Source organism: Schistocerca cancellata, chromosome 10, assembly GCF_023864275.1.
Source record: "Schistocerca cancellata isolate TAMUIC-IGC-003103 chromosome 10, iqSchCanc2.1, whole genome shotgun sequence".
Taxonomy (NCBI): domain Eukaryota; kingdom Metazoa; phylum Arthropoda; class Insecta; order Orthoptera; family Acrididae; genus Schistocerca; species Schistocerca cancellata.
Genome location: NC_064635.1, coordinates 182,734,571 through 182,748,818, shown reverse-complemented (window position 1 = coordinate 182,748,818; position 14,248 = coordinate 182,734,571). Strand labels below are relative to the sequence as shown.

The following is a 14,248-nucleotide window of genomic DNA, read 5'->3' as shown; positions in this document are numbered from 1 at the left end:
ACGACACGGATATGTCACAGTATGGCACTACATTCGATACAGTTATCTGAATATGTCAGAGTTGTATGCTCTATGGTGCTTTCAGGAATGTCTTTAGTTAGTTGTCTGTGACAGCACGTGCCAAGAAGTCAAGCATGTTCACAACAGCATTAATGAGACACAGATCATTTGCTGGTCCATTCTGTTAACCATCAACATACTGAATATCTATGATGAACTGTGTGATGCAGTCTGAATGCTGTAACTGGCACGATAATTCTTTGTCTGGCTTCTGACAGAAGGTAATAATCTGTCACTGAAAAAAGCCAGAGATTGCCACTAATGTCAAATATGTTGTTGTAATACAGTTCCAATCACAGCTGATTGTGCATCTGCCCAAGCAGTGAGAGGTGTGCCTGGAAGGGGATGAGCTAATATGGCATCCTCAGCAACAGCAGCTTATCCTCTGATGAAGGATGCTTCCTTTCATCACTCCACTGCAAATGTCTCTTGGTTTGGGTGAACTTTGAAAAATTCAATGAGAGGTGCTACCAACAATGCACAATTGCACCCAAGTCATCGTTAAAAATTTGTCACACCCCAGGGACAGTATACTGTCATTCACATATTCTTACAGGTTGTGTAAATATGACACTTGACATTTACCACTTCAAGCATAATAACATTAATAGCACTTAATGCATTTCAACTTTTCATTAAGTCTAATATGACAAAGATAGAGCTGCATCAGTTGAAGCATTATTTTGATTATTTGGAAAGATGATCCGATACCTACTGATACTCTTTTCCATGTTACAATTGCCGAATTAGACAAGGGAATGTAATTGCAACCATATTAAATGTTGCGTGAAATCAATAAATTTCATGTTGCTTTCCTCTTTTCCATGTCACTTATATTCTGTTTCAGGTAGTATAAACTGGATACTATTAACTAAAATTTCTATTAAGGAAGCTTTATATTCCAAAACATATTCCATCACACATTTAAACAAGCAAATGTCTGAGTTAGTGTCTACGTGTGCAAATATGAGAGGGGAGAGAGAGACGGAGGGGAGGAGCAAGGAATAGGGAGGAAGTGTGACAGAGAAGATTTAAAAATATAGATCTAAAACAGAAGTATGTCATTTCCTTTTATGTTTGGGATGAAATATTAGAGGGAACAAAGAATCTGTAATTAAGTGAAATTCAAGAGAAAACTACTTCAAAGATAAGAGATTTAGTATATATATACTGACTACTTGTAAAAAACAATGTTGTTTAAGACACCTGTATCATCCAAATGGGAGCAGGGGGAGGGGGGATGAGAAATCTATAATCCAAAATAATTAAATATGATAAAATCAGTATTTAAACCACAGTTTTTGTGAGTTCCGGGGTGATTAATGATTCTTGATGATGTTTAACGCATTACGATTGAGGTGTCAACTCAAAAAAGTATGGCGAAAAGCATAACAGCAGAGCATTTGGCAATATGGGTGATAAGAGGGCCAACTATGAAATTAAGCACTGGAATCTGTGGAGCGATTGGGATTAGTACTTGTGCATGCATTGTTTATTATTTGGGGGAAAAAACCTCTCAGACTAAGAATCTCCAAGGTGTGATAATGGAACAAAAAACAACACACACAAATCATCAAACCCATTATCCACCACCCAAAAAAAACAAATACTATAAAAGAAAATTTAAATTACAACATTCCGCTACACCAACGAAACCACAGGAATCAGACATTTCCCTTGCAACAGAAGCAGCTGATTCCAGCCATCTGTTTTCACCCATGACATAATACTGTTGTGGCGTGTAACATCATTACGGCACTGAGTTTTTGAGTCTGTTGTGTTTGTAGATGTCATATTGTTGTATCTGATCATGCCCTCTGGTGTTAGATGTGGACCCACTGAGTTTAATATGGGGTACTGGGTTCATTTGAGTTTATGTAGTTGGTGCTGTAATGTGGGTTGCAGATGTGTTTTCAGTGAGTTAAGGATTTTTTTTTTAGGTCTGATTAGTTTAGTGTGTGTCAGCAGCGAAAGAATTCTAATTGTTTTTCGCTTTTTTGTTAGGTATGGATATGACAGTGAAGTTCCTGAGTGTGTCATTACATTCCGAGATGACAATGACAGTGTTGGTCTTATTACTGAATATGTCACGTGTCAAATGACATGAGACTAATGAGAGTTCTGATGGCTCAGGCCAGGTACATGTAGGGGTGTAGGGGTGTGTGTGTGTGTGTGTGTGTGTGTGTGTGTGTGTGTGTGTGTGTGTGTGTGTGTGTGTTTTGCATAGATACGGTAGTTTTTAATTGATGTAGTGAATATGGGGTATTTGGGTTTTTGAGTTTTTGGGGTTATGGTTCCAGTTTTTAAAGTTTTAGATGCTGGTTTTTGGTGCAGATAGCTGCAGTTTAGCTATAAATTACTTTGTTTTGTTTTATGGCATGAAAACAACTGGGATCATACGCGCCCAGGTCAAGGTTGAGCTATAAAGATCACAGAAAATGTCTGATTCCACTTTTTGGAGTTGCAGGTGTTGGCTTTTTGGTATTGACATCTCCGGTTGAGCTATATAGGTCAAAGGAAATGTCCGATTGCACTTTTCGAGATAATAGGTATTGGTGTTTTGTTATCAATAGCCATAGTTGCACTATACGGCTCAAGGAAAATGTCCAATTCCTGTGGAATTGGTGTAGCAGAATGCTGTAATTTAATTTTTTTTATATATTAATTGTTTTGGGACAGTGATTATATCTACCGAAAAACAAAGATGATGTGACTTACCAAATGAAAGTGCTGGCAGGTCGACAGACACACAAACGAACACAAACATACACACAAAATTCAAGCTTTCGCAACAAACTGTTGCCTCATCAGGAAAGAGGGAAGGAGAGGGAAAGACGAAAGGATGTGGGTTTTAAGGGAGAGGGTAAGGAGTCATTCCAATCCCGGGAGCGGAAAGACTTACCTTAGGGGGGAAAAAGGACAGGTATACACTCGCGCGCGCGCACACACACACACATATCCATCCGCATATACACATACACAAGCAGACATTTGTAAAGGCAAAGAGTTTGGGCAGAGATGTCAGTCGGGACGGAAGTACAGAGGCAAAGATGATGTTGAAAGACAAGTGAGGTATGAGCGGCGGCAGATTGAAATTAGAAATTAGCGGAGATTGAGGCCTGGCGGATAGCGAGAAGAGAGGATATGCTGAAGGGCAAGTTCCCATCTCCAGAGTTCTGACAGGTTGGTGTTAGTGGGAAGTATCCAGATAACCCGGACGGTGTAACACTGTGCCAAGATGTGCTGGCCGTGCACCAAGGCATGTTTAGCCACAGGGTGATCCTCATTACCAACAAACACTGTCTGCCTGTGTCCATTCATGCGAATGGACAGTTTGTTGCTGGTCATTCCCACATAGAACGCTTCACAGTGTAGGCAGGTCAGTTGGTAAATCACGTGGGTGCTTTCACACGTGGCTCTGCCTTTGATCGTGTACACCTTCCGGGTTACAGGACTGGAATAGGTGGTGGTGGGAGGGTGCATGGGACAGGTTTTACACCGGGGGCGGTTACAGGGGTAGGAGCCAGAGGGTAGGGAAGGTGGTTTGTGGATTTCATAGGGATTTCATGAAGAAGAACTCCAGAATTTCCTCTCCAACCTCAACTCCTTTGGTTCCATCAGATTCACCTGGTCCTACTCTAAATCCCATGCCACTTTCCTTGAGGTTGACCTCCACTTGTCCAATGGCCAGCTTCACACGTCCGTCCACATCAAACCCACCAACAAGCAACAGTACCTCCATTATGACAGCTGCCACCCATTCCACATCAAACGGTCCCTTCCCTACAGCCTAGGTCTTCGTTGCAAACGAATCTGCTCCAGTCCGGAATCCTTGAACCATTACACCAACAACCTGAAAACAGCTTTTGCATCCCGTAACTACCCTCCCGACCTGGTACAGAAGCAAATAACCAGAGCCACTTCCTCATCTCCCTCATCTCCTCAAACTCAGAACCTTCCACAGAAGAACCCCAAAAGTGCCCCACTTGTGACAGGATACTTTCCGGGACTGGATCAGATTCTGAATGTGGCTCTCCAGCAGGGATACGACTTCCTCAAATCCTGCCCTGAAATGAGATCCATCCTTCATGAAATCCTCCCCACTCCACCAAGAGTGTCTTTCCGCCGTCCACCTAACCTTCGTAACCTCTTAGTTCATCCCTATGAAATCCCAAAACCACCTTCCCTACCCTCTGGCTCCTACCCCTGTAACCGCCCCCGGTGTAAAACCTGTCCCATGCACCCTCCCACCACCATCTATTCCAGTCCTGTAACCCGGAAGGTGTACACGATCAAAGGCAGAGCCACGTGTGAAAGCACCCACGTGATTTACCAACTGACCTGCCTACACTGTGAAGCGTTCTATGTGGGAATGACCAGCAACAAACTGTCCATTCGCATGAATGGACACAGGCAGACAGTGTTTGTTGGTAATGAGGATCACCCTGTGGCTAAACATGCCTTGGTGCACGGCCAGCACATCTTGGCACAGTGTTACACCGTCCGGGTTATCTGGATACTTCCCACTAACACCAACCTGTCAGAACTCCGGAGATGGGAACTTGCCCTTCAGCATATCCTCTCTTCTCGCTATCCGCCAGGCCTCAATCTCCGCTAATTTCTAATTTCAATCTGCCGCCGCTCATACCTCACTTGTCTTTCAACATCATCTTTGCCTCTGTACTTCCGTCCCGACTGACATCTCTGCCCAAACTCTTTGCCTTTACAAATGTCTGCTTGTGTATGTGTATATGCGGATGGATATGTGTGTGTGTGCGCGCGCGAGTGTATACCTGTCCTTTTTCCCCCCTAAGGTAAGTCTTTCCGCTCCCGGGATTGGAATGACTCCTTACCCTCTACCTTAAAACCCATATCCTTTTGTCTTTCCTTCTCCTTCCTTCTTTCCTGACGAGGCAACCGTTGGTTGCGAAAGCTAGAATTTTGTGTGTATGTTTGTGTGTCTATCGACCTGCCAGCGCTTTTGTTTGGTAAGTCTCATCATCTTTGTCCCTGTCCTAAACCCCCCAATTTCCCAATTTTCCAGTTATCCTGTTAGTTTCATCTTATTTTTGGAATAAAACATTACTGTCTCATTTTTATTTTTGGTCACATTTGTTGGCATGTGTATGTAGTGACATTGTTGCCATTTTGTATACATTGGAAATAGTCATTTCCACCATATTAATGACGTCATGGGCCAAAGCAGATGTGTGGAATCAGATGCTTCTGTAATGCTCAAACCTTCAGTTATCCTATCTATCAAAAACGAAGTCCACAGTGCAAGAAACCAAAACTCACTCACACAACTAATATCGAAAACATAACCTGATCCAATGTTAATGATACCAATCAATCATGATACAACACATTTACCTAACACTAACAAGAATAACCTCAAAATTCATGAAGATATGCATCATCACCTATTCTGATACACAAAAACTATACAAACGTAAACACACACACCACACACACTACAGTTATAAATAAATACTTACCAAACCAGGCCACTGTCACAAAAATCTAGGCTGCTGCCCTTGTAGAAGAACTAAAGTAAGTGCAACCAAACTCAAAACACATGGGACTACAGGATTAAGAAATCTCTCACTCCAATGGGAGAGGTTGGAAAGTGGTGACATGTTTATATTTTAGGAATAGGAGAGATTGGAAAAGCTTTTGCTCTACAATTTCTATGGTGTACTTAATGGGAAAGAGATATTAAAACTAGTAAATCATTTGCAGAAACATAGAATATGGTAATATTAAAACAGGAGACTTGCCTATTTATATTAATAACTATCTCATAAATGCAACTGGTGCATTCAGATTGAAATTCACAAATTAAGAAAAAAAAAAGGATATTTGAAAGTAGTTTGTAGCTTGACAATAGCTTCAATAAATTATTAAGTGTTAAAGACGGTAAAAAGCTTGAAGCCAAAAATGTCTGGAGCTTTGCATTAAGTGCTGGTATCTGTCTTCATAAAAAATTTCTTCACAAACTGCAAGACCCACATTGCCCCTTTATGATTCAATAAAGGAGTGTTTCCCAAAAGTGAAGCTATTACTTAAAAATGGCAGCAAGTACAAGGTTGAAAACCACCAACACACATTACTCCTCATTTTGGTCTCCATATTGAAGAAATTGTTGAAGCAGAGAGTCAACAATTATGTAAAGAACAATGATGCACACAGTTACAATACAGGAAGGAAAAAAGACATTCATCATTCCACATTAAAGCCGTCTTTAGCACAAAAAGGGGTACATAATGGTGCGACAAAAATTTTTGATCACTTAACCACTGATATAAAATTCTCACAGACAGCAAAGTAAAATTTGAAAACAGAGAAACTTTCTCCTTGACAGCTTCTTCTCTTTAAAAGGAAGAATTTCTATTACTATAATGTGTAAAAGGCGCAGTGTAGGAATTACCAACTCACATCTGTATTTTTTTGTCCTCTTTCTTTTTGTAAAACCTCAAAATGTTCAGAATGTAACCATATGTATAAATCAATTTGTAATGTGAACATGTGACCCTCACCCCCACCCTCCCTCACCCGTACATGATACACGCATGAAGGCTGGCAAGGAGATGTGGAGAGAGAGAGAGAGAGAGAGAGAGAGAGAGAGAGAGAGAGAGAGAGAGAGGGGGGGGGGGGGGGGAGGTTGGAGAGAGGAGGGGAGGAAGGAAGATGAAGAGGTAGAACGAGAAATAATTCAGCAAAAGATGTTATTCACACATGTCACTAGTATGATTATATTTGCTCCAAACAAATCCCTGAGCATAACTGATGAAGTCCTGGAGTATGTCTACTTTTTGTTCAATGCCAAAAGATTGACAGTCCACATACAAAAACTACCTGCAATTTGGGAAACATATATACAAAACTGTTGACAAAAACTTAAATTATAGAGACTGCATAACAAAGCTTGCACCGACTTAATTCAATCTGTTTTACTTTAAGAAATGCCTGAAACATTTGCACCACAGAGTTGCCAGGATGGCGTACTTTGATCCTTTGGTTATGTCCAGTTCCTCTTAACATGCGAATTATTATTTTGGAATTGTCACTAGCCCATTTACAACCAGTTTCTTTGTTACAGAAAATGGCAATCTGAATAACAACGTACATCTTACACACACACACACACACACACACACACACACACACACACACACACAGACACATTTTAATTACCAGCCCCAAATCAGAAATTTTCATGCTAGGGAAACCAAACCACAGCTCGCTATACACAGTGAGAGAAAAAAAAAATTCATGCATAAAGACATAAGAGGTGTATTTATTTTAAGCTTTACAATGCACTGCCATCCTGCATCAGACAACAGACAATGAAAATAAATTTAATCAAGATTTCAAAACATTCTTTAGCAGCAATGATGGCACATAGCATATATTTGGATATGTTTATATTTTGCTAAAATTGAACCTATAGGGTATTTCATCTGTATAAACTGTTTATGTTTACATATCTAAGACAACAGCTGTCTGATATAACTTTTTTTTTTTTTTAAAAAAAAAGAATCATTATTATGTATTAAACATCTGGTGCATAGAAAGTATAAAGTGTTAACTAGGGAAACCATTAGAACAGTTCATGAGCTACCAACACACACTTTTACAAGGAATCTGCAAAGCATCAGCTGGAATAAGGTATATGATATAATGAATGTTAATTCTAAGCTTAATCCATTTCTAAGTAAATTCTCTCCTCCTTGAACAACTGTTTCTCCAGGTAAATTATGAAATATGGCACTAGCAGTGTATCAAAGATATCTGAGTTAAAAAGGTATTTAAGTATCAAGCAGCAGAAAGAGAGAACAAAAATAAAATGAAAACAACAGAGTGTAACTTGAAAGCAAACAGGAAAACCTATCAAGGAACAAGATGATCTAGTAATTAAAGATAAAGACCAATTGGTACATGACACCGAACATACAGCAGGCCCTTCTAACTCTCAGTTTCTAAATATAACCGAGAAACATGGTGCAGCCAGCTTGTAATAACAGGGGGGGGGGGGGGGGGGTACAGTGCTGTAGAAGACACTTTTCCAAGATTAATCTTGACAGCAGTTGCTAGCAGGTCATTTACACTGTTATTGTATATTTGAAACTTGTGAGTACTAATACATGCTTAATTTACATTACGTATCAGTATTCAACCACAAAATACTAATAGCTTCATTTTTAATTACATATGGCTTCAGTTTATGAATGTTAGGTAGCTGGATTTTCAGGCTCATTGTTTTAACACTACCCAGTCTCAAAAACAAACAAAACCATTTCCAGTACAAAAACGTTTGTTCTACAGTAACAAACACAAAGAAATTGGGGTGGGTGTTAATATTTAGAAATATTGCGTTAAAGTACACAGAAATTTGATTACAAAATTAATGGCATGTTTACATATTAATAACGTCAGACTACTCATAAATAACTGCTTCTCTGCCAAATTTGAGTTCATGATGCGTGGAAATTGTGAACGCCACTGCCCTGAAATTATTAAATTATGTTATTGGGAAAAAGTTAGGCATTTGACTCAAATATCTCCTCTGGATCATAATTAATTCCAATTTCAAGCCAACTTAAGTCCTGCCAAGGCTATCGTTGAACTAGCTTGACAGTTTTCGGCCCTCCACTGAAAGCTTCATAAAAACTGGAATTATCTTTTTATTTTTTTATCTTGAGTTAAAAGTTTGCACAGCTTAGTTGTACGTTATTGAGAGCGTCAGCGCAGTCTCTATCTGTTTGAATGTGGTCGGAAGTTGCCCACGGGTATGCTCGGCGTGTACGACGTAGCATGTAATAATCGTCTTCCAATGTCTTCAATAGCATATTAAATTTTATATGTTGCTTTCGTATTAACCGTATTACATTTTTTTACTTTACGCTGCACGCGTCCTAGTCAGTAGAACGTTATACATATATTACTCTCACAAAGTTGTACAGTTAAAACTGTTTGTGTTACTCTCCAAAACAATACGGGGATGGGGGGGGGGGGGGTGCTATTTTCATACAATCGTGACCAATATCTAACTTCCACCGATGAAAATTGCACACAATTTATTCAAGAGTTATTATATAGGGGTGCTATTTTCATACAATCGTGACCAATATCTAACTTCCACCGACGAAAATTGCACACAATTTATTCAAGAGTTATTATATACTCACCATATCCAACATGAATTGTTTCGAAAAGTAAATCAAGAGCGCTTATTGAACAATTCCATTTATAATGTAACTCCTGTCACAACTTTACTAACAGCAGACGACCTATACTTAACGTCTGATGTCTATTGTTTACGGTTTAGCCGAACTATATCATGGGGATGCCAACAGGCTGCTGTCAGTGTTATCACAATCTAACAAAACAGTCGCGACACTTCGCCTCGATTTTGTTGCCTACAGCGCCAGCAGAGCCCCAAGCGGCTGGTAGGTTGAACTGTGAGTTCGGCGCGATCGTGAAAGCGAATAGTGATTGATTATTTTGATTTATACAATGGTTTATACCATCGGGAGCGTTTGTAGCGCAATAAATTGCAGCAACAACAGGAAGAAGACACTACAGGTGTCTCTTTTTAGGTTTCCTAAGGATCGTGAGAGGTATATACCATCATGTTACTAAACTGTATCGTCAGGATTCACTTGCAAACTATATGTGTATAAATGATGAATGTATCATTTTAGGAGCAGAAAATGGCTTGTTAATAGCAGACGAGAAGACCTTATGAAGAAAGACCCAGTTTACCTGTATAATAATATTAGGTTTTGTCCGCTACATTTCGAAGAAAACCAGTTCATGAACGCAGACAATAACAAACTCGTGTGGAATGCAGTACCCACACTGTTTGACATCCTAAATAAGCCACCTCAACTGACGATGAAGAGGAAACTGCCACAAAGAGTCGACAGTCAATCTAAAGCTGTAAAACAGTCGTATGACACAGAAGCAGCCAGATCAGCTCTCCATGTATCAGTGCCAGATTCGTGCGAATCGTCACCACAGACGTGCTTTGACGATAAAGTGGTTAGATTAAGTGCAGCTGTTCATGTCTTACAAATGCGTGTGAAGTGTCAGAATGTGCAGATCGAGGGAAACTATTACGGGACAAGGAAAGTGCCTACAGACAGATTGTTTGAAAATTATTCAAATATTTGGTTTTTCGTGAAATGTAATGTAATCAGCTCATTATAATGTTTTCAGCATATTTATGCCACTATTTGGCAGTTGCTTTACCCACTTTGAATAATATAAAGATTAAGGTCGTACTTGTGGCAACAGACAACAATGACACACACAGTAGGCCTATAGAACGATAAACGAGCTGTCGATCGCTTTTGCATGTAAAGGTACATGTCTGTGCTTCTTACATGTGAATCTGTGTTTATATTCTTTTGATATCAACGTGGTAAGCTGCAATTCTGTCCAATGTCACAAGTGTTTCTTCACGAATGTGTTGTAGCTTGCCACTCTATTCATGGTTTTTGTTCATACTTGCGCTTATTTTAGAATCATTAATAGAAACATATATGCCATCCGATACTAAACAAACTCTTGGAGGCAAGAAAATAGGAAATGGATGTAAACAAACATGCTTACAACGCGTCTGACGTTCACCTTACCTGCCGCTTGGAGCGGCGGCAAGATGTAGTTTAAATTCAAGGAAATTATATTGACGGCAATTTAGAGATGTGTACCAAGTAAACTAATAAGAGATGGTACTGAACCCTCATGGTACACAAAATAGGTCAGAATACTGTTGCAGAAGCAACGAAAAAAGCATCCCAAATTTCATAGGAAGCAAAACCATAAGACTCGTGAAGTTTTACAGGAGTTCAAAATTTAGCGCAAACTTCAATGCGAGATGTTTCTAATAGTTTCCATAATTAAACTGTCTGGAAATCAGGCAGAATATCCAGTGAGATTCTGGTCATATGTAAAGTACACTAGCGGTCAGACATAATAAATACCTTCACCGCGCAGTAACAATGGTGAAGTCATGGATAACAGAGCCACTAAAACAGAGTTACTAAATACAGTTTGCCGAAATTCCTTCATCAAAGAAGACGAAATAAATATTCCAGAATTTGAATCTGGAGCAACTGGCAACATAGTGACTTAGAAGTAGATATCCTCGGTGTAGCAAAGCAGCTTAAATCACTTAACGATCTCTCTGTTCAGATTGTTCACCAGTCTGGTTCCTTTCAGATTATGCTGGTACAATAGCTCCACACTTAGCAATCATATACAACCGATCGCTCGTAAAAAGATCCGTACCTAAAGTCTGGAAAGTTGCGAAAGACACACAAGTAGTCGAGAAAGGAAATAGGAGTAATACGCTGAATTATAAACCCATATCGCTGACATCGATTGGTTGTAGGGTTCTGGAATACACATTGTGTTCGAACATTCTGAGTTACCCCGAAGAAAACGATTTATTGACAAACAGCCAACACCGACTCAGAAAATATCGTTCTTGTGGAACACAACTAGCTCCTTATTCTCACAAAATAATGAGGCTACCGACAGGGGATGTCAAGTTGATTCCATATTTTTAAATTTAGAGAAGGCTTTTGATACCATTCCTCACAAAGGACTTCTAATCAATGAAGCATCGTCTCAGTTGTGCGACTGGATTCGTGATTTCCTGTCAGAGAGGTACGTAGTAATCAACGGAAGATCATGGAGTAAAACGGAAGTGAAATCCTGCGTTCCCCAAGAAGTGTTATAGACCCACTGCCGTTTCTGATCTACGTAAACGATTTAGGAGACAATCTGACAGCCCTCTTAGATTGTTTGGAGATGATGATGTCATTCACCGTCTTATAAAATCATCAGATGCCCAAAAGAAATTTCAAAACAATTTAGACAAGATATCTAGCGCTGACTCTACATAATGAAAAGTCTGAAGTCGTCCACACGAGTACTAAAATGAATCTGCCAGATTTCGGTTACAGGATAAAATAAACGAATCTAAAGGTTGTAAATTCAACTAAATACTTACGGATTGCAATAACGAGCAATTTAAACTGTATCTATGACACGGATAAAGTTGTGGGGAAAGCAAACAAAAGACAGCGATTTATTGGCAGAAGACTTAGAAAACGCAACAGGTCTTCTAAAGAGACTGCTTACACTACGCTTGTACGCCCTCTTCTTGAGAACCGCTGTGCGTTGTGGGATCCGCATCAGATAGAATTGACGGAGAACATTGAAGTTCAAAGAAGGGCAACCCGTTTTATATTATCAGGAAATACGGGATAGAGCGCCACGGATACGTCACACGGACTGGGTTGGCAATCATTAAGACAAAGGCGTTTTTCGTTGCGACAGAATTTTCTCATGAAATTTCAATCTTCTCCTTAACAGTATGAAAATATTTTGTTGGTGCCCACCTGCAGAGGGAGGGATGATAATTATAATAAAAAACAGAAACCAGAGCTCGCGCGGAAATGTTTAGGAGTTCGCTTTATCCGGTATGCTGTTCGAGAGTGGTATAGTAGAGAAATAGCTGAAAGGTGGTTCAATGAAACCTCTGCCAATGCTTAATAGTGAATTGCGGAGTAATATGTAAATGTTGATGAGACACAAAGTTCAGTTTATATGGCGTCATAAACACCGAGACGCGTGAAAAACTGCCGCAACATACATGACGTTTAAATTTATTACTGTTAACCCGCTGAACTGATTTCGATGAAATTTAGTAAGGAGGTACACTATGTGATCAAAAGTATACGGACACCCGTCCGAAAATGACTTACGAGTTCGTGGCGCCCTCCATCCGTAATGCTGGCATTCAGTAGGCTGTTGGCCCGTTCTTAGACGTGATGACAGGCATATGTTCGACCACGTGCTGGAAGGTTTTTTGGGGAATGGCAGCCTATTCTTCACTGAGTGCTGCATTAAGGGAGGTGTCGATGTCGGTTGGTGAGGCCTGGTACGAAGTCGCCGTTCCAAAAGATCCCAAAGGTGTTCTATAGTATTCAGGTCAGGACTATGTGCAGACCAGTCCATTACATTGTCGTGCAATCACTCAGCCACAGACTGTGCCTTATGAACAGGTGCTCGATCGTGTTGAAAGATGCAATAGCCATCCCCGAATTGCTCTTCAACAGTGGGAGACAAGAAGGTGTTTAAAACATCAATGTAGGCCTATGGCGTGGTAGTGCCACGGAAAACAACGAGGGGTGCAAACCCCCTCCATGAAAAACACGAACACACCATAACACCACCGCCTCCGAATTTGACTGTTGGTACTACACTCGCTAGCAGATGACGTTCACCAGGCATTCGCCATACCCACACCCTGCCATCGGATCGCCGTGATTCATCACTACTCATAACGTTTTACCATTGTTCAATCGGCCAAAGTTTACGCTCCTTACACCAAGCGAGGCGTAGTTTGGCATTTACGAGCGTGATGTGTGGCTTATAAGAAGCCGCTCCACCATGAAATCAACGTTTTCTCACCTCCCACCTAACTGTCATAGTGCTTGCAGTGGGTCCTGATGCAGTTAGGAATTCCTGCGTGATGGTCTGGATAGATGACTGCCTATTACACATTACGACCTCATTCAGTTCTCGGCGGTCTCTGTCAGTCAACAGACGAGGTCAGCCTGTGCGCTTTTGTGTTGAACGTGTCCCTTCACGTTTACGGTTCACTATCACATCGGAAACAGTGGACCTAGAGACGTTTAGAAGTGTGGAAATCTCGCGTACAGACGTATGACACAAGTGACACCAAGTCACTTGACCACATTAGAAGTCAGTGAGTTCCACAGCGCGCCCCATTCTGGTTTCTCACGATGTCTCATGACTACTGAGGTCGTTGATATGGAGTACGTGGGAGCAGGTGGCAGCACAATGCACCTATTATGAAAAAGTATGTTTTTGGAGGTGTCCGGATACTTCTGATTACATAGTGTAGCTCCAAGTCTGAGGAAGAACATAGGTTACTTTAGAAAGTGTGTAGTACAAGACACTATTGATTTCAAGAATATTACGTGAATTAGGGAAAAATGTTTACTCTTTGAAAAGGCTATTAACTCACTGACTTTTGATAGTCCTTAGTTGATATGTGCTATATGATACGATTCAAAATAATGAATACAATGCTTATACAGTCTTCAATGTGTTTATTCCATACTTTTATGCTATATGTTGCACA

The 14,248-nt window shown here is 40.3% G+C and overlaps 1 protein-coding gene across 1 annotated transcript in view; it reads right to left on the bottom strand.

Annotated features, from left to right (window-relative positions):
• Nucleotides 1-9,426, bottom strand: part of LOC126106633 (zinc finger and SCAN domain-containing protein 12-like) — a 174,853-nt gene extending 165,427 nt beyond the window's left edge. Inside the window, exon 1 of the mRNA XM_049912988.1 lies at nucleotides 9,252-9,426. Coding sequence (XP_049768945.1) covers nucleotides 9,252-9,263 — 12 coding nt within the window. The 5' untranslated portion in view covers nucleotides 9,264-9,426. The remainder of the gene's footprint in view (nucleotides 1-9,251) is intronic.
• Between the last annotated feature and the right edge of the window lie 4,822 nt (nucleotides 9,427-14,248).